General features: G+C 36.1%; 1 protein-coding gene across 5 annotated transcripts in view; it reads left to right on the top strand.

Annotated features, from left to right (window-relative positions):
- The window catches only part of GABRB2 (gamma-aminobutyric acid type A receptor subunit beta2), a 260,041-nt gene that overhangs the window by 79,801 nt on the left and 152,381 nt on the right, over positions 1-27,859 (top strand). For all 5 annotated transcript variants that reach the window (XM_004042942.5, XM_019028490.4, XM_055385906.2 and 2 more), the window contains one exon: positions 9,502-9,722. In XM_004042942.5, coding sequence (XP_004042990.3) covers positions 9,502-9,722 — 221 coding nt within the window. The remainder of the gene's footprint in view (positions 1-9,501; positions 9,723-27,859) is intronic.

Genomic DNA, 27,859 nt, shown 5'->3' with positions numbered 1-27,859 from the left:
GATTCTAAGTGAACTCCTTTTCAATATAAAAGAAATTTATGCTTTGTTAATAACAAGCCTAAAGGTAGAGACTTCTCATTTATTTGTGACTATGAGTAAATTTTCTTTCTCTTCATACCAACCTCTGAAATATGCATAAAGACATATTTGTAATGTTAGATACTAGTTTTATAATTTAACTCAACAAGTAATTATTTGTTTAGTTTTGTTATAGAAATGATACACCTAACAAAACACAGATTAACAAAAATAATTGAAAATCACTTGACATATCATCACACAGAGATACTACTATTAATATTAGAAATATTTTTGGACACATTTTCTCAGTCTATATGTATGTTTCCCAAATTGGGTCATATTGTGCATATTGTTTTGTAGTCTTCTCGAAAAGATAAGATCTAATAATATAATAAGATGTTACAGTAATAACATCTATTCATGTCATAAATATTTTTATAATATGTATGACTATGTGTTTCATTATATATTTGTACTATGTTTCATATACACAATTTTATATTGATGAACAGTTAGGTTTTTACTAATTTTTATTTTATTGCTAATATAACAATTAGTTTTTTGGGGGTCTTAAGGTTTATGTGGTGTCTTTCATTCATGCTTTCATATCTTTTAATAATTTGGGGATTTTTTTATTGCTACTATGTTCTAAGCTCTGTTTTAGGCATAGAGGTACATCAGTGAATAAGCTAAGAAAGCTTCTTACTTTCATGGAACTTACCTTCTAGTTGGGCGACATGAAAATACATGAGGAGACAAATAAATGAATGTTATTAACTGAAAAAATATGGTAAGTACTGTGAACATTATAAAAATGAGGGATGTGACAGAGATTGTTAGGACTGAGAGGAAGGGAAAACCCCACCAAGGAACCAACCATGCTTGGGGACATAGCCTGTCAGTTAGGTTTTCAGTCAGTTGTTAAGACGAAGTCTGAAGGAACTTGAAGTATTTGCAAAACAGAACAGGCCAGTGTGGATGGGCTTAGTGAGTGGAGTTCAGGGAAAGGAAGAGGGAATAGGTAGTGAGATCAAGGAGGTAGGCAGAATCCAGGTTACATAGGCCTTAAAGGCCATCATAATAAGCTTGGATTTTTTTCTAAGTGCAATAAAATGCTTTTAGACCATCTTAAGCAAGGAAAAGACATGATTTGCTTTACATTTCTGCTACACTGTAGGAGCAAGGGTTAGCCTCAAGGAGATAGTAACAATGGCATTACAGGAACTCGTAAATAATAGTGCCTTAAACTAGATTGTTTATATTGGAGACAGATGTAATAGACTTGTGACAATATTTGGAAATAAAGCTGTCAAAATTTGCTGCTGAATTTTTTTCTATAAATATTCCAAAGCATGCAAATGCAAAGATCAGAGCAAAGAATATGCACATTTTAGAAATCTCTGTACATATTCCCATGTGTCCAACAGGAAATTTATACCACGTAAGAGGCAATTGTAGTTTCTACCGTTTACCGGAAATATTGACTTTATACACATAACTAAGATGGAATCTTTACTCTCACAGCCTATGATGTTGAGAATGTACATACTATATAACTTAGGCCTCATTTTGGTATTATTCAGGTAATAATTTACACATCGGATGTATTTTCTCCCATGAAGTGGAAAAAAATAAGTTTTTAATTGTGAAAATAGTTTGGTATTCCAATCTTTGGAAATCAGTCCTGTTGTGTCATATTTTTGAAAAATGGAAATACTGACAAAAAACTGAAATACTTTTCTAAAATGCCTAAAGTTAAAACGTTCTACCCAGAATGATAGTAAAAGCTACAAATATGCTATGCTGAACAATTGTGGAGTTTTATTCACATGAAACTTGTATTACATTTAAATTAAATAACACTTGCTCTCGTAGTTTCTAAATCAAAGATTTTTACTACCTTAAAAACATTAGCCTTGTCTTATGAAAGACAGAAGGTCAGATCCTCAGCTCAAAACCTCAACTTTGGTATAACATAAGTGAAGGAAAATAACAAATGATGGTATATTAGACACAGTTGTTCTTTCAACAAGCGGTAATTAAGATGAATTTAAATATTTTGTCTTTTAAAATTACAAAAGCCTGATAGCAGAGAGAGTGATTTCTCTGAAACCATCTAATTTTGGAGACAAAGCTATTATCCAGAGGAACTCAACAAGCAAGTTTAATCACCAAAGCTCAAGATTTTAGTTCAGTAATGGTAATTTTCAAAACTTAGAAAGTGTAGTTCTAATGGACAAAGCAAATTAAACAGACTATACCTTATCACTGATGAAAATAAACTTTAAACTCTGATCATTAAAAAATAAGCTGTTAGGTGTCTTTATGTCTTTAAATGGCAGACCAAATACATGTGAAACCAACCCCTTACCCTGCTATTTTATTGTCAAATAGAGAAATGGTAGGGAAAAAGACATAATTTTATTGACTATTTCCCCATATACATAGCCATGCTTTAAAAGAAAAGAGGAAAAACTCCATAGATAATAAATGCTGAAGTCTCCACAGAAAAAAATGCATATTGGAAACCATATAAATGAAGATAAATGAAGGGGAAGGGGAGGGCCAAAGCTCATGGTTGAATAGTCATTAAGGTCCAGGTGGGGATAGAGGCCACTCACATGCAACCTGCAGGCTTGAGACAGGGGAAGATGCTGCACCACACATCCAGAATGCAGTTCTATAGCTTCAAGTGGCCAGAACAATGCCACTGGCATGGAAAATGAGGGTAAATGGAAAGTGATTCTCAAGGGGATACTTCTCACTTTCTAATGATAAAATTCTTTCAATGGCTGATGTTGGTGTTTCCTTTTTTTTGGTTTGTCTTATTAGTACTTAAAAATTGTCATTGAATGAATATGTTGATTCAGGTTTAGATGAGTGAAGAGAAATTTAGAAAGCATGCAAAAATACCCCACAAAAATGCAGTGGTTATAGATATCAGTGTAAATATGTTATTACTTTCCATAATCCTAAAATATCTACCAAAGATATTTGTTTATTAGAAAGGATAATAGTGCTTCACAGTGCAGAAGCCCAGCAGATGCTACCTTAACCAACAATTCAAGATTAAGATGACCAGGAATTTTCCAGAATGTCATTTTGACATTATGTACACTTTATATGTACACTTTATATGATGGATACAATATTGCTTAGGTGATACACTGACCCAAATGGTATAATCTCAATCTAATTATAAGCACACATCAAGCAAATCCAAACTGAAAGACATTCAACAGCAACAAAAAAAACTGACCGCTACCCATCAAAGACATGGAAATATTGAGGAACTGTCACAGGTTGAAGGTTAAGAAGCATAAGTATTAAGTGTAAGGTGGTTCTTGGGTTGGATCCTTGAACAGAAAAAGGGCATTATTGATATGAGAGATAGTCTAATAAGGTCTGTAGTTAATATTATTATATATGTCAATTTCCTGGTTCTATATTACTTTATGGCTTTGCAAAATGTTAGTCTTAGAGAAAGCAATGTAAAAACTATGCAGAAACTCTGTACTAGTTTTTGTTTAAAACTACAAAGTTAAAACGAATGTAAAAGACAATGACATATGATGTATATGTATGTGTGTGTGTATATTCAAATATCCTATAACAAGAAGTAAATGTCCAAATAAAAAAATGTTCAACGAGGATGAATAGGCACTTTACAAAACAATAAACTTAAAAAAGATAAGAAACACAGACACACGTTTTACAGTATGTATTTTTTAGACACTGAGCCAGAGAGACAAGAAAGGTTTAACTCTTGGCAATAGAAAACAAACTATAAAGACAATAAAAGCAAAAACAAAAAGTGTTTAGACATATAGAAGATTTTTAAATGACAACATGAGTTTGAATATAAGGTCAGCAGAGGATTTTCTAGAATGGAATTATTTCATCCCTAGAAATGGCCTTTGAAACCACCTACTCTAAGTGCATTGTTGTGCAATTTCAGAATAGAGAGCCTATAACCATTACGGTGGCCTTGTCAGCCTGTCCTGGTGGAGCCCTATGTCCCTGTGTATTCATGAAGGAGACTTAATTTGTAGCATAACTCTACCTTTTTTTTTCCCTCCAGATGTCAGATATCTTTTTTTTCCCCCAGTTCCTATGTTAATTAGCTGTAGTTGTTCTTTTGACTTGGAAACAGGCTCAGAGATTTGAAAGGATTCCCTCAAGGTCACATCAGAGGAACATAAACGTACTGGGATGTGGACCTAGGTGTGTCTGACCCCAGAGACTATGCTTTCTTGAAAGCAATTGAAAGATTTATTTTTTATTTGCATACAGAAAAATGCACTCGCTTTAGTATACAGTTCTGAGTTTTGACAAATGCCTAAGGTCCTAACACCACCACTGCTATTAAGAAGCAGAACAGTTCTATTACCCAAAATCAGTCTCTCATGCTTGCCCTTTGAGGTCAACTGCTCCCCCATCTTGAACCCCAGGGGACCGTTCGTCTGTTCTTCATCTCTATAGTTTCACCTTTTTCATGTCATACAAATGGAATGATACAGTATGTATCCTTTTGAATCTGGCTTCTTTCACTTAGCTTTCTGTATTTGAAAACCATTAATGATATTGCTTATACCAATAAGTTGGTTCCTTTTTATTGCTGAGTAGTATTCTGTTTCAGGGATGCATTCCAATTTGTCTATCCCTATATCGGCTGAAGAACATTCAGATGGCTTCCACTTCTGGCAATTAAAATGAAACTGCTGTAAACAATTGCACAAAGGAGTGGGATTGCTAGGTTCTGTGTCAAATGTATGTTAACATTATAATAAATTTTCAAACTGCTTCCCACATGGCTGACAGTTTTGTATTTCCACTTGCAATGTATGAGACTTTGGGTGTACCTTCTCACCAGCACTCGGAATTGTCAGTTGTTTTTTGATATTTTTATTTGCACTTTTTAAATGAGTGTGTGGTAGGATCTCATTGTGTTTTTTAATTTGTTTTCCATAATGACTAGTGATGTTGACCATCATTTTATAAACTTATTTACTATATTTGTATCTTTGGTTAAGTGTCTGTTCACATCTTTTGCTTATCTTTGTTAGATTGTTTGAATTTTGAGAATTATTATATGCTTATATTTATGCATATAAGTTGTTTGTCAGATATGTGATTTGCAAATATGTTCTTCCAGTCTGTAGTTTATATTTTCCCTCCCTTAATAGTGTCATTCCTAAAGGAAAAAAAAAAACTTAAATTCTGTTGAGGTCCAATTTATCATTTTTTTGTTTTATTGCTTATACTTTTAGGTTTGTATCTAAGAAGTCTTTGCTGAAGTGAAAGTCAGATAATTTCTTCGTTTTTCTCTTAAGATTTTATAGTATTACACTTTACACTTAAGTCGATGACATATCTGGAATTAAATTTTATATACAATGTGAAGTATGGGTCAAATTTTTTAATCTACATATCCATTTATCTACTTGTATATGGAAGTTCCATTTGATCCAAACCTTTTGTTATATAAGATTATGCTTTCTCCAGTCTACTGTCTTTGTACCTTTGTCAGAAATCAATTGAACATATTGGTGCATGGGTTTACTTTTAGACTCTTCTGTTTTAGACCCTATGTTTCTATCAATACTACCACACAGTGGTAGTATTAGTAAGTATTTAAATCAGTATAGTAAGTCCTGATGTCAGATTGTCTGAGTCTTCCAGCATTGTTTTTCCTCTTTCATAATTGTTTTGGCTATTCTCTCTCCTTTATATATATATATTATATATATATACATATATATTATATATATATATTTGGAATCACCTTGTCAACATCTACAAAAAAAATCCTGATAGGGTTTGAAATGAAGTGAATAACATTTGAGATGAAATGAGATAGCATTTCATCTGTAGACCAATTTAGGGAGTATCAACATCTTAAGAATATTCACTTTGTGAGTCCAGAAACATCTCTCTCTGTTTATTGAGGTCTTTATACTTTTGGCTGCAGGTGTGTGTGTGTGTGTGTGTGTGTGGTGTGTGTACATGCATGCTACTTTAAGGAGTACAAGAGGAAGAAGAAAAATAATCAAGAAACTCACTCTTATAGTAGTATTTCTCACACTTCGATTATTTCCTCAGTCTTTCTACTTTGCATAGTCATCAGGTAGTTGTGGTTTTATTTCGTCCAGAATTTTTAGTTGTAATTTGTGGAAGAAATAACCTGCAATGGGTTTACTTTATCTTGTTTGGTATTGAAAATCAATTGGCTTTAGTTTTAATTATGTAAATCCTTCTCGGGTGGTGATGACGTGGATCAAGGAGCACCCAGAAGTGGTTTATTTGAGGTTTTTCAGTTTGAATAAACCAACTCTGAGACAAGTTCCCAAAGGTGGAGTTGTCAAATGTGAAGGATAGCCTTGTAATATTAAAGTGCAAAGGATTTATCTCAGGTGGATAGGAGCCTAGGGGAAAGGGTAGAAGACAGGACCATGCTTTCTTTTTATGTGCACTAACATTGAGTTTGAATCAGGAGCTTCTTCCTTTCTTGACAGTGTCATGATGTGTATTTGAAAATAAATGAAATCAAAATTGATGTGACAGTTTGCAGAGTCACCAGGGCCTGTCTGGGAGCATTTTTTAGCAGGCACTGCCTTGCTGAAAAATAACAGAAATTAGCATGTAATGCGGGGTCTCACAATCTTAACATTTATTTAGTCCAAAAGATAAGATAGTTTCCTGTGTCCAAACACATCTCAGCTGATTGGTAAACTTCAGCACCTTCCAAACGGTATTATTTCTCCTAACTCTCAAGAGGGCTTATGAAAGAAGTGTAAGTAGCTTTCTCCTCTTGTAGAGATAATAGTCAAATTTTCCATTTCAAGAATTGGAAATCACTAAATGCGTTCTTTCCAGCACAATATTAATTGCATGTTTTATTTTTTATGTCCTGTTTTTAGGTTATTTGTAACATAGGCACACACAAAAATATATATCTGTTCCTTTTACTGTTTTCTAGTTATATAATTCATGAATGTTCATCTTGCTTTTATTGTAAATTAACATGCTCCTCTAGAGATCCTCAAACTAATTCTTCACTAAAGCAGAGTGCTGCAGAACAGTCCAGAATGCTAACCAGAGTAATCCACTAAAGCGAATTTCACCGACAACTATTTGATACACATTTAGGATATTAATATGTCTTTTGATAGGATAGAAGTTTGATTGTAAAATTGGAAGGTCCTACACTAATTTCTGAGTGAGGTCAAAATGTGTGTGTTTTCTAAGCCACAGAAAATATTTAAATATTTTTTACAATGAGTTATGTTGTTCCTATGAAAACTGTTCGGTGTTAGAGCAGACAATATGAGTCATATTTTAAAATGATATAACCAAATTAAGATGTATAAATCTCAACAAAGGTTAGAAAAATGCAAGATTTTACTGAAATTTAAGTATGTGTCTTATACACAAAATTATGCAGATTTGTGCAGAAATCCACTAGGCATAGCTTACTGGACATATATTATTTCATTCATTTGTTATTTGAGCCCTGGGCACTGCTCTAGCCTCTCAGGTTGCAGAGATAATTAATACATGATTCTAGTTTTTAGAAAACCCTCAAGTAGGGCATTGTGAACTGATTTTAAAATAGAATTGTAATTATGCTTTTCAAATGAATATTTGGACCTTCACTTAGTCATTCAGATGAGGGTGAGAGAGCAATTACATTGTACCCATAGGCTTCTAATGGATAAAATATGTCACTTATAAATGCTTCATTCATAGTATATAGTTTTTTGTAGTTTACAAATTGTATTTGAGTTGTACATTTAATTTTCATAATAACCTTCTGATTAGATCAGGCATGTATTAAAAGCCCCATTTATATTTAATGGAACTGAAACTAAAAGAAGTTATGTATATTTACGTCCTAGAAACAGAATTGAGAAATGGTAGAATTGGGACCCCAAGAGCAATGCTCACATTACAGGAGCCAGCCCACTGTTTCTAAAAGTTGCAGCCCAGCCTACTTGTCCATAAGGCTGGGATTAAAATTCTCATGATAAACTGACTGAATTAATATTGTTTAGATAGCTGAGAAGCTTACATTAGCCTCAGTGTACCTGTCGCCTTTTCTGGAAAACCCACCTTGATTAGACTAGACTGATTAGGATTCTCATTTACAAACTCTTACAGTTACTACCATAATAAGTTAGCCACTTTGTAACAATCTATTTTAAATATGCATACCCTTCTAAAATTTCATGGGGCTAATTTTCTTGACTGCTGTGTTTCTACTCTCCCTATGTATCACTGGCTCAAACGAGCAGGTCTTACTGATTCTTCAAACGTGCCAAGCCTGTCTATTTATCTTAGGGCCTCTACAGATTCCCCTCTGCTCAGCATGTTCTTTTCCCAAGAGCAAGTGGTTTGCGCTCCTTCTCTGCTCTCTGCACAATGCCAACTCCCAAGAAAAGCTTTTCGTCACCATTCCCGTTAGATATTTCGCACCTTGATTTATGTGCCTCATAAAATGTAGCATAATTTTACATGATTCTGTTGATTTATCTATTCTTTTGTTTTTAAATTCCCTGAGAGCAGGCATTTAATCTGTCTTGTTTACCACTTTCATCTCAGCACCTCAATGGTTACTGTCAAATACTAGATACAAATTATATATTTAATGAATGAATGAATGGAAGAATGAATTGATGGATTCTTAGGTTTGGATGTGCTAGTTAATTTTTTTAGTATACATAGAAACAAATACATAACTATTTTTAAAATTGTGTTTATATCTCACCTAAAAGAGTCCCGTGTACTCCACTTTGGGAAGCACAAATTAATCATTAGGTAATTATTCCTTAATATCTTTCTTCCTTGGAAATATTTCATAAATTTCATGTGAATATATTCTCTTCACTTCTATATTCATAGTGCCCACCACTGTGCCTGGCCCATGCCAGGTACTGGGTAAGAATGGGTTTAATAAATTAGTATTTGCCTCTATATGTGAACAGTATATGTTTGTATTTGTGACCATACATACACACACACACACACACGCACACACACACACACACACACACACATATATATATAAATTTGTTTTCTTGGCTGGTTGTGGTGGCTCATGCCTGTAATCCCAGCACTTTGGGAGGCCGTGGCAGCCAGATTACCTGAGGTCAAGAGTTCGAGACCAGCCTGTCCAACATGGTGAAACCCCATCTCTACTAAAAATACAAAAAAAGAGCTGGGTGCGATGACACATGCCTGTAATCTCAGCTACTTGGAAGGCTGAGGCAGGAGAATTGCTTGAACCCAGGAGAGGGAGGCTGCATTGAGCTGAGATCGTGCCAGTGCACTCCAGCCTGGGTGACAGAGTGACACCCTGTCTCAAAAAAATAAAAATAAATTAAAAATAAATTCATTTTCTTATTAATACTGAGATGTTTGCTTATCCCCCAGATCTGTCTGGGTGTAAACTAACCATGTTTTTTTTTCTCACATTTACAGGATTATACCTTGACAATGTACTTTCAACAAGCCTGGAGAGATAAGAGGCTGTCCTATAATGTAATACCTTTAAACTTGACTCTGGACAACAGAGTGGCAGACCAGCTCTGGGTGCCTGATACCTATTTCCTGAACGATAAGAAGTCATTTGTGCACGGAGTGACTGTTAAGAACCGCATGATTCGCCTGCATCCTGATGGCACCGTCCTTTATGGACTCAGGTCTGTTGTCCCCAATTCAAAATATAACTTTTCCTGAACAAAATAGCTGTTACTTTTCATTGGATGGAAATATTGTGCTATTTTCCTTATCTTTCTTCAATTCTACTAAGAAACAGTTAAGCCTCCTATCCACTAGACATTTGAGAGCTTAATTTAAGGTAGCATGCTTACAAAGGAACTTAACCTCAGCTAAGACTACATTTTTCTGAATTATCTTCCAATATCAGCTGCTGATCCTAAAGCTGCTTTCTTTAAGGACTAGGGATAAACAATATCAAAATAGCTGAGACATAGGGTTTCTTTAAAATTCAAAAACATTGTGAATGCCAAATAATTGTTTGAATATGGGAGATGCTGTGTTTTGTAAATTGCTTCTGAGCTGCCTCAACGGGATCATGGCCCTCTGATGATGAGAAAGCTTATTGTGACCTCTTACCTTCCAAGGAGCAATCAGACTTGCAAATAAATAAAGTAGTCATCTTATGTTTATTAATGGGAAATTTATACTCAAATATACCTCTATGTCAGGAAATAACTGTGATACTCTGATATCTGGGTGAGGATAATTTATAGAATAAGATAGTTTTTCTTTTAAAGTTTATTCTGTACTGAAAGCATGGTTTCATATTAAAAGATGGTTTTCTAGAAAAAAAGAAGAAAAAATATATCTTTCTCTGAAAACACTATAATATAAAGGATTTCTCTTCATTAGAGTGGAAGAAATTCTAAACTCAGATTTTCAGTTGCCTAATTTATTCTGTGTTACATGAATATGTGGTTACCTTCTCATAATGGTGATAATAATAACAGTAATATTCATTTATTGAACACTTGTTATGGGTCAGACATTGAGCTAAGTGCTTTCATGCATTATTATAGTTAACCCTTACAACAACCTCATACATTAGGAACTGCTATTGTCTTTGTTTTCAAATGAAGAAACAGAGGCTGATGCAATTTGCCAAAGATTACAAAGAAAGTAATCTCTGGAGATGGTACATAAACCCTGTTCCAAGTTCAGAGCCAAAGCCCTCAACAGGATGCCTCCAATTCCACATATTTCTTGTCTATTCTATCTCATTTTTATTTTCTGCTTTGTTCAGTACTCCTGACTGATACTTTATCTTAGATCCTTAGATTCAGCTGTTTTGTTTATGACATTTGTCGAGAAAAAGGCATTTGGCCTTCAAGGGAGGGAGGGATAAGAGAGGCAGAATGAGAGCACATTTGTACTCTGTGGCAAGCACTGGTGGTAGACAAATGAGTTAGATACAGGCACTGCTCACATACATGCCTCAGAAAAGAAGGAAATAGAAGAGAGAGAAGGTAAGTTGACTGGTAAAGTCTGAAAAGATTCTACTGAAGTGGTGGACTTCGAAAGTACTAATGGAAAGAATTGTGTTCAGCGGATACATGATACTAAAATTATTACTTGGAATCAACTACAAAACATACGGTATCAGAGAGACCTTGATGAGAGGGTGACCATGTGTGCAGTGGAGAATAGGGAATGAAAAAAGACTGTAGTTTAATATTTTTAAAAAGTTAAGCATGGAGGGAGGTAAGAATCTAGAAGAAGGCAGGAGACTTAGAAATGATAAGTTACCCAGAGCAGACCCAGTGCTGGATGCATTTTGTCCATCATATCACTTCATCTTCACAGGAATAATGCAGAAATCACCCCGTGCTCTTCCTGTTTCTCCAGAATACCTATTTTTAGGGCACAGGACATGTCATATTCTCCTTTGTATACCCGATACTGACTAAGCACCTACACTGTAAATAGCAGTGCAATAAAAGTTGAGGATGAATTCATAAATGCATGTAGGCAAAGTTGAGTGGACAGCAAAATCAACAATCAGAATGCCTTTAGAATTGAGAGGAAAAGGGGGCCGAGCGCAGTGGCTCACACATGTAATACCAGCACTTTGGGAGGCCAAAACAGGCGGATCACGAGGTCAGGAGATCAAGACCATCCTGACTAACACAGTGAAAGCCTGTCTCTACTAAAAATTAAAAAAAAATTGCCGGGCGTAGTGGCGGGGGCCTGTAGTCCCAGCTACCCGGGAGGCTGAGGCAGGAGAATGGTGTGAACCTGGGAGGCGGAGCTTGTAGTGAGCCGAGATCGCGCCACTGCACTCCAGCCTGGGTGACATGGCGAGACTCCATCTCAAAAAAAAAAAAAAAAAAAAAAAAGGTATTGAGAGGGAAAAGGGGTAAATCAATACTATAGATGATAAATTGTCTTCTTTATATCATTAAGTCATTAATCAAACAAAAATGACGACAAGTTATTCTTATCATTAAGATCAGCGGGACACTATTGCTGTACCTTTAATTCATGACATTGGAAAATAATCATTCTCCCATTCCCACTTCCATCAAGGGCTATTAAAAAAATATGCAGGTTCCTGAACACATCTAACATACATAGAATTAACACTTCCCCACGGAGAGGGGTCATGAATGGTGATTGTTCTCTCAGCTGTATTGTTAATTGTGAAGAGGAGATTAATAAGAACATTCATCAGGAAATATATAAATGTCCAATTCCAGTTTTAATGGGCAAATAGTAAAACAATTTATTCCTTAGAGAGAAATTTATGCATATCAGATCTTTCTCAACTCAAGGAGGTTCATTTGCAATAGATAGGTAAAAGGAATTCAGTTAAAGTTAGCTATTTTTCTATTTAATTTCTAGCTCCATTTTATATAATGCTAAAATATATTATTCTATTGTTACAGTTGATTCTACAATACTTTGCCCCTCCTGCTACTTACCCACCCCCATCCTGTAATTTTCTATTACTGACAATGTAGTGAGAAGTTTGTGTCTGTATTCCATAGGTCTGCATTGAAATGACACTTAAAATAGTAATAATATTAATATCAGTAGCTAGTACTCATTAAGAGACTTAGCATGTACTTGTCACAGTGCCAGAACTTTACATATATTATCTTATTAATATTAACTTTAGCCCAGCAAAATGGGTACCATCATTTTCTCCGTCTTACATGAAGAAATGAGGGAACTTGCTGACAAAATTACACAGCTGCTCTGCAGAAGAGCTTAGTAATCTGAAGGTAAAGACGTTGATCTTCACTCTTCTGTCCTGCTTATGTACTGGCAAGATGGAAATAAAGAATACTAGGAATCACCTGAGAGCATGCAGGGAACAAAAAAGATAAAAAAGTGTTTAGATGGAAACAACTTTTATTAGTCCATAAGTACAGGCTTTATTCTGGACTGATAAAAATAAGGCCCTAATGAACAACCTGCCTGGGTCTTCTGTGAAAGGTGCATTATTAGGTCCTGTGGTTCACACTAGTTCCAGTTTAGTAGGGAATTTTGCTGTCTGGATTTCTGAGGCACAGGCAAGATCTTTGTAAATAATTTGGCAGTGGCAAAATTTACTAGTCTGGGTAAGACATATTGAAGGGCAACCATGAAGATGTGGATATAGGAAGCTGGCACAAGAAAAACTTTAAATATCAAGGCAGTGACCAAGAAATTGGGTAGAACTAAGCCTGTAAGCTGAATGTCTTGTGAGTTTAAGACAAAATCTAAGGGCTTAAACTTCTTTCCCATTAAGACAAACAAAGATTGGTAGGGTAGGTTAAAGGAGGGACAGTCATTTACAGTATCTGAGTAAGTTTCTTTCATAGGTTTTCTTCAGTGAAATCTTCAGGTATTAAAACATAATAAAGATAGAGAAAGAAGTATTGCAAAATATCAATGCTTATGGAATTTAACGGTAGGTATGTAAGTGTTCATTGTATTGTTCTTTCAACTTGTCTGTTTGAATGTCTTCATAATAAAATTTGGGTCTGGTCATGCCTGTAATCTCAGCACTTTGGGAGGCTGAGGTGGGCAGATTGCTTGACCTCAGGAGTTCAGGACCAGCCTGGGCAAAATAGCAAAACCCTGTCTCTGCAAAACATATGAAAATTAGCTGGGTGTGGTGGCATGTGCCTGTAGTTCCTGCTTCTCTGGAGGAGGCTGAGGTGGGAGGATGGCTGGAGCCCAGGAGGCGGATGTTGCAATGAGTGAATTCATGCCACTGCACTACAGCCTGGATGACAGAGCCGTACCCTGTCTCAAAAAAAAAAAAAAAAAAAATTGGGGAACAAAATTTCATGTTTCAGAGGTCTAGGGACCTTTGGTTCTATTATCTGGGAAATATCACTCAACATTTAAAAGGTCTGCAGCCATGGGATGATAGTTCCCATCTCTCGTGTGTAGAGAATCTTCTGTGAACACATCCTTTGAGTACCTGTGTCAGAAGAGGGGGTCATCTCATCTCAGAGGATGTGTGGCTCAGTGGGTGAGATCCATGATCAGGGATAGCCAGGCTGATCCATTATCCAGAGAGGGGTGCTCAAAGCTCTTCAGCCAGAACCTTGCTACCACTCTTGTCAAATTTTGTTTCTGCAAAAGCATGCCCACTGCTTCTGATGGTGCACAAGAGCTCTAAGTCTACTCATGCTCATATTTTGTGCTTGGTTAGCAAGAAATTTAAGCATGCACACCAGCTGCTCAGCAAGCTTGCATTAAGTTACAGTGGTCTTGAGGATTTCAGGAGATGAGATGAAGATTTAGAAATATGGACCCTTTTTTTTATAGACTAAGTTCTAACAGTTTTCATCCTTATTGGATCTCTGTTTTCCCATCTCTAAAAGCACACGATTACAGCATACTCTTAGTTATTCCTTTGCTTTTCAGCATGAAAATCATTCCAGGGGCTCTGGGAACAGATTTCTAATGCTCTGCAGATAGATAAATGGACCCAAATGGGCAATCCAACCAATTTCCTTAACAAAGAGTAATGATAATGGAAGTTTGGTTTTAATTTGGACTTTTGTCGGTGGCTTCTCATTGAACCTTAAGCATATTTTCCAGGTTTTATTGTCCTCATTCATAGGAAGAGGGGTGAATTAGGTGCTATCAATATTTTCTACCCAGTCATTCTTTGAGTCAGTGATCAATCAGTGTAAAATAATGTATAATCTATGAGAATAAAAAATGAAATCATATAGTTGGAGTAGCACAGCAATTGGTGGATAGTAAGTGCTCAGTACCACTTAATATTTAATAAATAAATGGAAGCATGGATGGGAAATTATAGAACTTTACCCTAGTTATCTTTTCATTGTTCTGTGAAATAAGACACTAGTTTCTTTGTGTAGAATAGAAAGAGTGGGACTGAGCAAGTGCATTGAAAGGAATGGGAAAAACCTAGGCCAGGCATGTCTAGAATGCAAAAGAAAACTGCTAAAGAAAATTCAAAGGATTGTCAAACAGTGTTGAGGACACAAACTTGTAGAGGAACCAGGTATCTCCAGCCATTGCATTTGTCAGTTTGAGATCACAAGTGAGGAAATTAGATGCCTGGCATGGGACCCAGGTGGTCATGACAACTCTTAACTGAGACCCTCAATCCCCAAGGCAAGTGCCTCAGTTGTAACATGCCTTCAATAATTTTCATTTAATAATGTGTTGTATGGTTCTTCCTAAACCAAGCCTCTCCTTTTCTTCTCATCATGTCTTATCACTCCTCCATTTTCTTAACTTTATTTGAAGAGCTTCAGGAATTTCAGGAATAATTAAGTTATGAATAGTGCTTTTTTTTTTTTTTTTTTTTTTTTTTTTTTGGAATCTCACTGTGTCTCCAGGCTGGAGTGCAGTAGTGCAATCTCGGCTCACTGCAACCTCTGCCTCCCGGGTTCAAGCAATTCTCCTGGCCCAGCCTCCCGAGTAACTAGGATTACAGGTGCTCACCACCACACCTGGCTAATTATTTGTATTTTTAGTAGAGACAGGGTTTCAACATGTTGGCCAGGCTGGTCTTCAACTCCTGATTTCAAATGATCTGCCCACCCCGACCTCCCAGTGTGCTAGGATTACAGGCATGAGCCACTATGCTAGGCCAAGTGCTTCTTTTTTTTATTAAAAAAGCTTAAAATTGCAGTTTGTGACCAAAGAATATTGAAAGTCTTGAATACAAAATTCTCACTGTCTTAGTTGATTTGGGCATTATAATAAAATACCATAAACTGGGAGGCTTTGTAAACAGCAGAAAATTATTTCTCACAGTTCTGCAGGCTGGGAAGTCCAAAATGAAGTCACCAGCAGATATGGTGTCTGATGAGGGCCGGTTTCCTGATTCATAGATGATACCTTCTCACTGTGTCATCACCGGGTGAAAGCAGCAAGGCAAACTATGGGCACTAATCCCATTAGATCCTGCCCTCAAGACCTAATCTGCTCCCCAAAGGCTCTTTCTCCCACTACCATTACATTGGAAATTAAGTTCAACTCATGAATTTGTGGGACACAGACATTCACAAGATACCACTCACCTTCACTCTTGGTCACTGTTGATAACTCAGGACAATCTAATTATAAAATTAAATACTTCCTGTAATTTACAAACTCTTTAGAGATTTCCATCAAGAGATATGGCTAGATATGGGGAAGAATGTTTTCTTGGGAGTAGCTTAGCTGTAGGCGTGGCAACAAAAGACATTCCAGTTAACTAGGCAGAAGAAATCCTAGCAATTTAAAAAGCAGATATTTAAAACAGACTGAAATATGGTCTATTCCAAAATAACATTGACCCAGTTAGACCATTTTCAGAATAGTTTAAAGAAAAATGATATAGAAAATATAGAAATTTTTTTGTGTGTGAGACAGTGTCTCACTCTGTCACCCAGGCTAAAGTGCAATGATGCAATCTCGTCTCACAGCAACCTCTGCTTCCTGGGCCCAAGTAATTCTCCCACCTCAGCCTCCTGAGTAGCTGGACCTACAGGCATGTGCCATCACATCTGGGTATTTCTTGTATCATTTTTGTAGAGGTGAGGTTTCGCCTTGTTACCCAGGCTGTTCTTGAACTCCTGGGCTCAAGCCATCCACCTGCCTCGGCTTCCCAAAGTGCTAGGATTACAGGTCTGATCTTCTGTGCTTGGCCTAGAATTTAAAAAAATATATATATTTTAGGTTCAGGAGGTATAAGTGCAGGTTTGTATACTTGAGGTATATTGGGCAATGCTGGGGTTTGCGCTTCTGTTGAGCCCATCACCCAAATATTAAATAGAAAGCAGAATTCTATCAATGAACTCAGCTGAAGCGCAAGCAGGTAAAAATCAGATTTAATCTGGTGTTGACATGCTCATCATAAAGAAGGTCACATAGGTATAATTCAGACTATTATTCACTTAAAATAGGATATTTATTGGGTTTCAAAAACTAATGAATAATTACAATGGACAGGAAATCAGAACACCTGCATTCGTGTCCAAAATTAGTGATTCTTCTGATCACTCATTTAAATGATTGCTAAATGTTTATTCTAGCTTCCCTAAGCCCATTAATTCTGTGACTTTGTTAATGTATGACATATCCTTTTAGCACTTCCATCTCATTACGCATAAAACGGTATTTAAAATATTTCAATTGCTCAAGAAACTGTATTTATCTCCTTGAAGAAAACCCTGATTTATTAAGAAATCAAAAATATCATAACATTCAGGTGCGCAAAAGAGCAGTCAACTTGAATTACCAATTGATGACATGTTTTTGTGAGCATAACAGTGCACATTTTCATTAAAACTTAGAATCTAAATATAAGTTGGCTGTATATTATTTATGCCAAGTCGTTAATATTACATCATACTTAATCACATTGAAAACTCTTCAACAAACACAGTAAAATCTTCGTTGAATCATGAAATAATCCATGTTTCTTATTGACTATTTAGAAACTATAGTTCTTATGAAAATAAAAGTACCCCAATCCTACCACACAGAGATAACCACCACCTTGGTCTTGCTGTATATGCCTTTAAAGTATTTTTCTTTTAAAAAAGTATATATGTAGTTTATTATGAAAACATTCATCTTATATATACAATTTTGTATCTTTTTAAATTAACAATGAATGTATAGTAAGCATGTTTGTCACGTCAATAAAACCCTCCTCACCATCATTCTTCATCCATGATAGGACATATTTAAAATATATTTCTTGATCCAAAATAGGATATGGCTTATGGTTTTTATATAAGATGGACTATTTGGTTGTGGCTATCAAATGCAGGACTATTATTTAAAATTTACTTCTTATTTTAATGAGAAATAGGCAAAATTATTTGTGACACAATTTATAATCTTATAGTTGTCTTGTTGTAATTTGTAGTCTCATTAGTTGAAGAAATGGCTCAGGGTATATACTCCTACTGATTTTGTTAGGACAGTTCTTATGGAAGGAATGACTTTCTTACGTTCTCAGTTGTAGCTGACCCATCTAAAAACAATTGTTTGTCTTTCTGCGTAAGGGGGGAACCTTGACTCCACATGTGTATACACCTCCCATATGTAACATTAGATCAGAAACTTGTCACTTCTGATTAAATGCTCACATTCTTAAAGAAAGGTTCAGCAGGAAGCAGAAGGTAATTCAACCACCTCCTGCTTTGTATGTTCTGTCATTGGTAAAATGACAAAGGATAATGTTAGTCTGTAATGAATTTAGACAGGCAGGATTTTATTAATTTTATCCTCTTCCTCTACTCTGAAAGTTTTACCACAGGATGACTGAGTAGTCATCTCACACTGAAATATATTTTATCAAACATTAATATATCAATTTTTAACTCAGATTTCCTAATTCATTTTCATAAAGATATTGAGTGAATATATTTTGTCAAGCAGAACAAAAGAGATTTCATTAAGAATATGAGTCCTTCTGGACAGAATGTGAGAATCTATTCTCTAAATTTTGCCAGTCTTCAAAGCACCTGTCTCCACCTGTATGTGAAAAAAATGCATACAATGGGCTGTTATAGAATGCAACCTCTTTAACGAGCTGCAATTACCTTTTTAAAAAATATGTTTTCCATGATTGTCCTATAAGATTAAAAATAAATATATTTAGAATTAATTTCTGATATATTCAAGTTCACCTCCTTTTTTTATAGCAAGGAAAAGGGAGGCTCAGAGCGGGAAGTAATTGTGCCTAACATCCTAGAGACGATGGCAAACCACAGAGCAGAATCCCAAGCTCCTAACTCTTAGCCCAGGGCTTGTTATTATTGTTGCTACTGCTACTGCTGGAGTTATTTAGTTACTTGGAGTCATCCTTGCCTGACTGATGATAGAAAACAATTTAAATCCAAGCCAACAATAGCAGGATCAGAAATGCATCATTCTTCAGCCTTAGAAATGGAGAGACTTGTATTTAGCAACCCTAGGAAATAATCCAGGGCTCATTTTGTTGCAACATTTTACTGGATTTTTAAATAAAAAAACACTTAAAGAGGAAAAGCGAGTTTACCTCTTTTTTTTTTTTTCTAAAATATTTCTGACCCATCATGTTCTGGTAGCCAATGGATCTCCTTGACTGTTGGCTACGTGGGTCCCTAGTTGTTCTCATGTCTGTTGATTTCAATGGAATGAAAGTTCGCTGTGGCAGCACTGAAACCAAAGCTGTGAAGGGGATTGCTTTAGGAAAGAGGAATGGCTGGAGACTCCAGAGGTTTTGAAGTAGGGAAGAAGCAAGCTGCGCTTCCAAGAAAGGTAGGGATTTTATATTGCAGGCCTGAAGAATGTGTACAGTAGTGTTATGGAAGTAGACCTTGTCTGCAAAGAGGAAAATTATTGAAATCCATTGAGGACATTTTATTAATGGGCTTTTGAAAATATCTATATATAGTATTGTTATACATAGTACATTCAAAGGTAGTACTTGCATATTCCTGATTTCATTAGGAGTGAACCCTCTGAGTCACCAGAATACTGTGAACATGGAAAGAAGCCAGGTCTTCATTTTACTCTATTTTTTTTTTAGCAAAGTATTTCCCAGTAGATGTTTAAAATTGTTGCTATTGTATGTGTGCGTGTGTGTGTATCTTCATTTATAGGTATAGGTGTATATATATCTATATGTCTGTAGATATGTTTGTATATATTTGTGTATGTGTAGTACACACACCCATAAGGGCACGGTTTTCTCGTTTGTCTTACATTTAGACTGAAAAACAACAGAAGAGAATTCCATTGTTTCAAGCCTTGAAATAATGCGGATTGTTCTCAGCATTGGTTTAATGATTAAGTTTTCTCTAATTACATTTGGAGTAACTTTTGCATCACTTTGATTTCATGAAATTGGTAAATTTTGTTGGCAGCTTTTGCTGGCAGCTTACTTGGCAAATGGGAAAATACAGAGTTAGACTAGTATAATGAGTTCACTTAAAGCAGAGTTTTAATTAGATAAAGACATTCAAAGCAAATGCAAATGAATACTTGAGTCAGTTGTAGTAGTAGTAGTAACCTTTATTGGGTACTTTTATATGTCAAGTCCTGAATTATCTCATTTACATCAAACAATTTTGTGAAACAAGCTATTGTTATGTCCATTTTATAGTTGAGGAAACTGAGACTTTGGGGGAATAAGTAACTTGCTAATGAGTTTCAGGGCTCAGATTGAACTGAAAACCCATGATCTAAGTCACTTCCTCAAAGTCTGAAAGAATGCAATCTTCGTCCAAGTAAATGAATGCAAAAGACTCTTGAGAAAGCAGGTACTGAAAGTGTTGATGGATGGAGAAGACTGAAGAGTCTAGACTTCCAAGGTCCCTTAAAAAGAACTGAGTAGTCATTCATCTCCCCTCTAAAGAGATTCCCCTCTGGAGAGATGTCTTAGTCATCATTCATTAATGGATGAATATGGCTCTATTAGTTTTAAACAAGACTCCACAATATGGACTGATGCACTGTTTCTGGCTGGCCCATTGCTTTTCTTATAAATACAGCACATAAAGTACATTCCTCAGGTGTAACTTAATATGATAATTCCTTTTATCTATTATTCTTAAAGGGGTTTCTCTTATGCAACTACTTACACATGGAAGGTCATTTTGTTACACTTTTCTGAACGACCAAGTCCAAGTAAAAGCTACATGCAATATAGTTTGTAATTTGAGGTATAGAAATTTTGAAAATCTGTTCTATTTCACAGTTATACAACCGTGTTTTTAAGTTTCAAAAAAACTCCAGATTAGGGAAAACTGACCATTGAAAGATTAGATCAACCCTCAGTTTAATTAGCCAAAGATACAAAACTTTACTGGAAGTTAGGAGGCCACACAAAGTGGTCTGCAGGGAAATATCTCTGCATGACTTCTAAGGCTCCCAGAGACTCTGATGGCCACCAGAGAATTATCCTGCCCACAGGTTTTCTGCTCGATTGAAGAAACTCAGTTTTTTTAGATACAGGGTCTCACTCTGTCCTCCCAGTCTGGCGTTCTCATAGTTCAGGGCAGCTTTGAATCCCTGGGCTCTAGCAAACCTCCTACCTCGGCCTCCCCAGTAGCTGGGACTACAGGTGCACACCACTACATCTGGCTAATTTTTAAACTTTTGGTACAGACAAGGTCTCACTATGTTCCCCAGGCTGGTCTTGAACTCCTGTTCACAAGTGATCTTCCTGTCTTGGCCTCCCAAAGTGCTGGGATTACAGGCATGAGCGACTATTCGTCTCCCCAAGAAATTTAATTCTTACTTTGTAATTCAAGAAGAAATTACCCAAATAACCTGTACATTTTAATTTCAAGGCTGCACAAACATCATTATCCCTTTGAGTTTCTTGATTCTATATTGAGCATCAATAATCATTCTAAAGGGGAAATCAGAGAGTACTGGACCAATAGCTATTCTCTAACTGTCAAGCAACTAGAAAAGTACCTCTGACTACCAGAATATTAGGAAGGATCCCAAAGTACACGAAGAAAATCTATACTTGTTTTCTATAATAAGTAACAGGAGTTTCAGGCTTATTTCCCATGGGGAGAAAAAAATAGGTAGAAGATTAAAAAATTACACAACCTGTGGAAGTTACTGCCAAAAATGTTTGTTAAAAGACTTTTGGTAAAAGTTTTAATCACTTGCTTTGCTAATGGATGTTCAGGGAAGATTTCTACCTCATTCCTGTCTCCTTATTTTGGAGATCACATATAAAGCAAGCTTTTCCTTGAAAAACCAAACCAGTATAACAGGTTAATGACTCAAATCACATTCACCACATTACAAAATGCTCAAGCTATTTTACTTCTCAGAAGTAGCTCATTATCTGCACTCTTATGGACAGAATAAAAGGCAACAAAATGCTAAATGGCCATAAATCCCTAGAGAAAGATACTAATTCCATGTTGAATTGTTCCCAGTAGCCATAATGGAGAAAATAATTAGGACTTTATATTTTAGCAGCTGTAACAGGCTGACAACTAAGAGAAACTATTGAAAAGACCAGGATAAAGACCAAATCTTCTGGCATAAAAATACTAAGAGGCATCTGTGCATTTTACATCATTGCGTAATGAGGCCAGACAACACAAAACTTAGAATAGCAGTATCGCAATGTGTTAAGAGTATGGGTTGTGGACCTGACTGCCTTGCTTCAATACCTTTAGCTGTGCTCTATCTTTCTAAACTTCAGTTTCCTCATCAGTAAAAAAGGGCTTAATAGTTCCTATCTTGTAGGATTACTGAGGGGATTAAGCTACAAAAAATGCTTGTAAAGAATTTACTAAAGTGCCTGGCACATAAGTTGTTTGTAAAGATTAGTTGCTATTATTAGCCTCACTGCTGGTACCAGCCTTGACCTTTTTTGCATTTTTCATCAGGATAAGAGGGAGATGACTTTTTTTTTTGGCAAGAGAAAATGGTGGTGGTAAATTCTTATTATGTATCAATACCATGCCAGGCTTTGGAGATACAGGAAGATAAATGACACATCCAGTCTCTGTGACTCAAAAACTTGGAGGCTAGTGGGAGAAGAAAATATGTAACAGATGATGAGAGGTGGGATAGGCTAAGTAAGAGCCAAAATCTGGAGTCAAAGACCCAGGGGTGGTTTTACGGGCCATGTGTCTTTCATAAGTCAACTAACGACTCTCAATCCAAAATAGTATTATTTAACTTATAGGAATTTGGTCAAAAGTAAATAATAAATCATTGCATTTTTAAAGAAAAGTGAACTGAAGCTTAGACAAATTCAGTAACTTGTTCAAAGTTGTACTAGTATACACGTCGAAGATGAGGATAGGTTCCAAGTCTGCCTGACTCCAAAGTCTGTGCCTTTCATGATGATTTAATGGGTTGAATGTGAAGAAATGACCCCATGCATGCAGTTGGAAGTGGCAGAGCAGACAGGGACGTACTCAGAATTCTTTTAAGAGGAATAGCTGAATGCAATTATTCACTTTGATTACCTAAATATTAGGAATGTCTGTACAGTGTTCCAGAAAGAAGCCAGAAAAAATAATAATAAGCTCTAATTTATGTTTAATAAAACAGGCACACTCCAGGTAAGTGAATCACTGAAGCTTTAATTCATTTATCCATCAATCCATCCAGTCAAGTCCTGAGTGAGCACCTCTTGTTGCTCTAGGTGGAGGATAGAAGGTACAGTAGTGAATAAGCTACATATAATCCTTACTCCATAAGCTTGTACTTGGAGAAGGAAAGATATAAACTACCAGCAAAAGAGATATTTAATGTTAATGATAAGGTTTATAAATTGTGATGAATTGAATTGTGGAAGTTAAACATAATAATATGATAAAGAGTTACTGGAGGAGAAAGTGTAATCCTACTTTAGGAGGTGACATTTGAATTGAAATATCATCACTAAAGGTTGGTATTGATAATTTTGTCAAACTCTGTGAAATATTTGAAGAGATTTATTCTGCACCACATATGAGTTATCAGTGGCCTATGGTACATCTCTTAGGAAATTCTGAGAACATGTGCCGAAGGTGGTCAAGACACTATTTGGTTTTCATACATTTTAGGGAGATACAAGGCGTCAATTAATACATGTGAGATGGACATTGGTTTGGCTCAGAAGGGTGGGGCAGCGGGAGGCTTTCAGGTAATGGATTCAAATATTTTCGGATTGGCAATTGGTTGAAAGAGTTATTATCAATAGAAAGAATGTCTGGGTTGTGATACGGTGTTTTCAAGACCAAGGTTTTATCATGCAGATGAAGCCTCCAGATAGCAGCTTTCAGAGAGAAAATTGTAAATGTTTCTTATCAGACTTAAAGAGTCTCTTCTATTTGTAATTGCAAAAGGGAGGGGACTGTAATGAGACATGTCCAACTCCCCCTTCCCATCATGGCCTGAACTGATTTTTCAGGTTAACTTTGGAATGCCCTTGCTGAGAGGAGGGATCCATTCAGATGGTGGGGGTTGGGGGGCTTAGAATTTTATTTTTAGTTTACATTCAAAAAGCACAGATCTGAGGAATGAGTGTTCCAGTTAGAAAGAATGAAAGTACAGTAGTCCTAATGGCAGAACAAACTCCTGTGCTTGCAAGAAGACAAAGCCAACTACTTTACCCCGAACTTTATGTTCCCTCTCTTTCATATCACTGCCTTTTTTATTCTTTATAACTACATGCATTATGTATTTGTTTACTATTTAATGGCCTGTCACCACTAGAATATAAGCTCTGTGAGAGTAGAAACCTCTGCTTTTTCCCCAACTGTTTATACCCCAGCATCTCGAGGAGTGCACATCCTACAAGAGCCAATTTAAAAAATTTGCTGAATTAATATATGTATGCACGAATGAGTAATTGCCATTTCGCCACAGCACTTTTCTAGTTTATCAGTCTGACTCCTGACTCTGATTATCAGTTTGTGGGATCTGAGGTTTCTGCAGGGTTTATCTTAAATTGATTTATTACTCTGTCTGTCAATGAATGCAATTCATACAAAATAGGGTCAAACAATGGATTAGCATACTGAGGTAAATTAAGAGGAGTAAAAAGAGAAGCATTAAATCAAACTGATATTATTTAAAACCCAATTATCAAAGACTATTATGTTTAAATGAGGTGAAAAAAATCTGATTGTCCCATCTGGTAGAAAACATGTGGCATTTCACTGTATTGGTAAGAAACTTCATTAGTAGTGAGACTGTGCTTCAGGTGATGTCAATTTCAACAGCTGATAAGAAGACATTTTAAAGATAGGATCAGCAATTGTCATGAATTCAGTTTCCCAAATTATAAATTAAGTGCAAATATGAGTTGACCGTGTTAAAATTTCCATTGGCATGGCATTTTCTTATGTTATGTTATCATTTGCAATCACTGCGATATTCTCAAAGATATACAGAAATGTCAAAGTAGAGGGAATTGTACTGTGGTAGAATTTAGGTGACCCATATTAGCCTCCTAGCATAGAATGAGTCAATGAGAAAACCCTTTCTAGTGAGAGCCAGTGCTTTTCAGAAACATGTCTCAGAACTTCATTACAGCTAAGTTCAAAGGGATGTTCTCTTTTATTCATGATAATCAAATGTTATATAACTAAAATGTATGTAACTTTTTATTGATTGCAGAGCAGTGGTATCACATTATTTCATTGGCATAGGGTATGTCTTTATGTAATTTGGAGTATCTTGCCTATCCTTCAGAGGGAATGTGTGTTTCTGTGCGTGTGCATGCACATGTGTGTAAGGAATGAAAGGAGAATACTATCTGGGGAAAAAGAAAATGCATTTGCTCAGAACAGTATTTTTTCCCAAATATTAAGTATTTAAGCCCATTTGACTGGACCTATACATTGATTTTCCCTTTGGGAAGTTAGACATAACATGAGGATTAGTCATATACCAGTGTAAACAAGGCTTATGATGTGATAATGAGAAACGATTTTTCCCACCCAAATTGGCTCTTCTTAGCTAATTTAGTGTGTGAATAAATTATATTTCTTACTGCTACACTAAGATGATTCATTAAGGGTTAATTTATGGAGCCTCCCTAAATTACTGCTCTACTCATTGGTCATTATCCCTGATGATGGCATGAGACAAACCACATGTCTGGGCCTTACTTGATGGCAGATGAAGTTACCAAGGAGGAGAAAAATGCTGTGTCCACCACATGGGTGGCCAGGGGCTGGGCAGAGCTATGAACTGAAAAAACAGAGGAGAACAACAACACAGGTGTGAAAATGAACTTTGCCTAAATTCTAAGCAGGAGAAAAACAGGTTTGAATCTGAAAGACCAAGTTCCAAATAATATGCATTATCAGAGATTCTGATTTGGGGAACCTCAAACTCTGGACTGACTTATGGAGCTGAATAAAATCTGTGTCACTAAATAGGTTTTAGGTCTAATCTTTATTTTATTGTGAAAATCTCAGGCATCTTAGACAAGGAAGAGGCTATATCCCTAGGCCACTTTCCTTTCTTGTGATTTTGATTTTTTACTATCCTGTTCAGGCTTCTGTTTGTTCTATCATAAATGGGATCCTTGGCTCACCTTTGTTATTTGTAGTATTTTAAAATTATGAAAAAGTGTTATTGTTGTTGAAATTATTATTGTTCAGTGACAATGTTCCTTAATTACAAAACGCTATTTTATCCTTGCAAGTTGTCAGTTTCTGTAGGCATGGATAGAACAGAGTGTAAAATATACATAGAACTAAATTTAAAATAGATCATTGTTGTAGTTGCTGACAACAAAGACTTGGTGGGGGAGAAGAATAGGAAGCAGGGAGGGGAGGGTGTAATTCTGAATTCTAGGTGCTATCCAGTTATTGCAGACACAATTTTATGTTCAGGAGAACATCAGGGTAAGGGCTTACCTCTGTAGATAGCATTTACTTCAAACCAGGTACTGAACGTGAATGTATTCCTCATATGAGCCATGACATCTCTGTGCTTCAAAATGTGGCTTTCATTTTCTTATTTTTCCCACTGCTCTGTGGTAAAGGGGACCAACTGAATCAAGAGAGATTTGGGGACACTAGGCTTTTTGATGTCTTTGGGTAGCACCATCTGCATGAACAGATGGGGGAACATGTCACAGGGCTAGAAGGGGACTCTGAGATCAAAAAAAAAAAAAAGAGAGAGAGAGAGAATTGAAAAGGGAATGAGGGAATGCAATGGTAGGGTAAAGCAGATTGAGTGTCAGTGGCTGGGAATTCTTTGCAACCTGACCCAGGTAGTGGTCACTGAATGGCTGCCACCTGTGGAGTCCATGGGTCCCCAGGACAGTGCTTCTCAGCATTACAGCAGGCATATTGCTTAGCAGTAGGAATGGGCACATACCTCTGTTTCTCTGTGCTGACAAGAGGAGATCCCTGATGCTGTCAGTTACAGCTCCACAGGGAGGACAGCATGGTTTGGTTTCCATTAAGTTTTCCATATGGCTACAGGCCAGTAAAAGGGCTGCTTCAGTGTCCTGGTGGAAGATTCTGCACGAGAGTGGGTACCTCATCATCACTAATTTCCCCCAAGTTGACAAAAAGCATATACTTTTGCTCATGATACTTTACTTACTTACATGTTTCTTTATTTTTTTCATTCATTCATATGCTTATTCAATCATTCCATTTTTATTTTATTTATTTAAAAAAATACATTTGTAGGGGTACATAGTAGGTATTTGTATTTATGGGATACATGAGATGTTTTGATAGAGACATGAAATGTGAAGTAAGCACATTATGGGCAATGGGTTTTCCATAGCCTCAAATATTTATCCTTTGAGTTACAAGCAATCCAATTACATTGTTTAAGGTATTTTAAAATGTACAATTAAGTCACCATTGATTGTAGTCACCCTATAGGTCTTATTCATTCTTTCTATTTTTGTACACAATAACCATCCCCATCTCCCTCCTCCCACCCCAGTTAGCCCCCCATTACCATTCTCAGCCTCTGGTAATCAGTCTTCTTCACTCTATGTCTATGAGTTCAATTGTTTTGATTTTTGGATTCCCCAAATAAGTGAGAACATGAGATGTATGTCTTTCTCTGCATGGCTTAATTCACTTAACATAATGATCTCCAGTTCCATTCACGTTACAAATGAATGGATCTTATTCCTTTTTGTGGCTGAATAGGATTCTGTTGTTTATAGGTATCACATTTTCTTTATTCATTCATCTGTTGATGGACACTTAGGTTGCTTCCAAATCTTAGCCATTGTAAACAGTGCTGCAACAAACATAGGAGTACAGAAATCTATTTGATACACAAATTTCCTCCTTTGCGTATATACCCAGCAGTGCGATAGCTGATCATATGGTAGTTTTATTTTTAGTTTTTTGAGGAACCA

The sequence above is a fragment of the Gorilla gorilla genome, chromosome 4 (genome assembly GCF_029281585.2).
Source record: "Gorilla gorilla gorilla isolate KB3781 chromosome 4, NHGRI_mGorGor1-v2.1_pri, whole genome shotgun sequence".
Lineage (NCBI taxonomy): Eukaryota > Metazoa > Chordata > Mammalia > Primates > Hominidae > Gorilla > Gorilla gorilla.
Note: the sequence above shows the minus strand (reverse complement) of the source record. Positions and strands in the feature narration are given on the sequence as shown.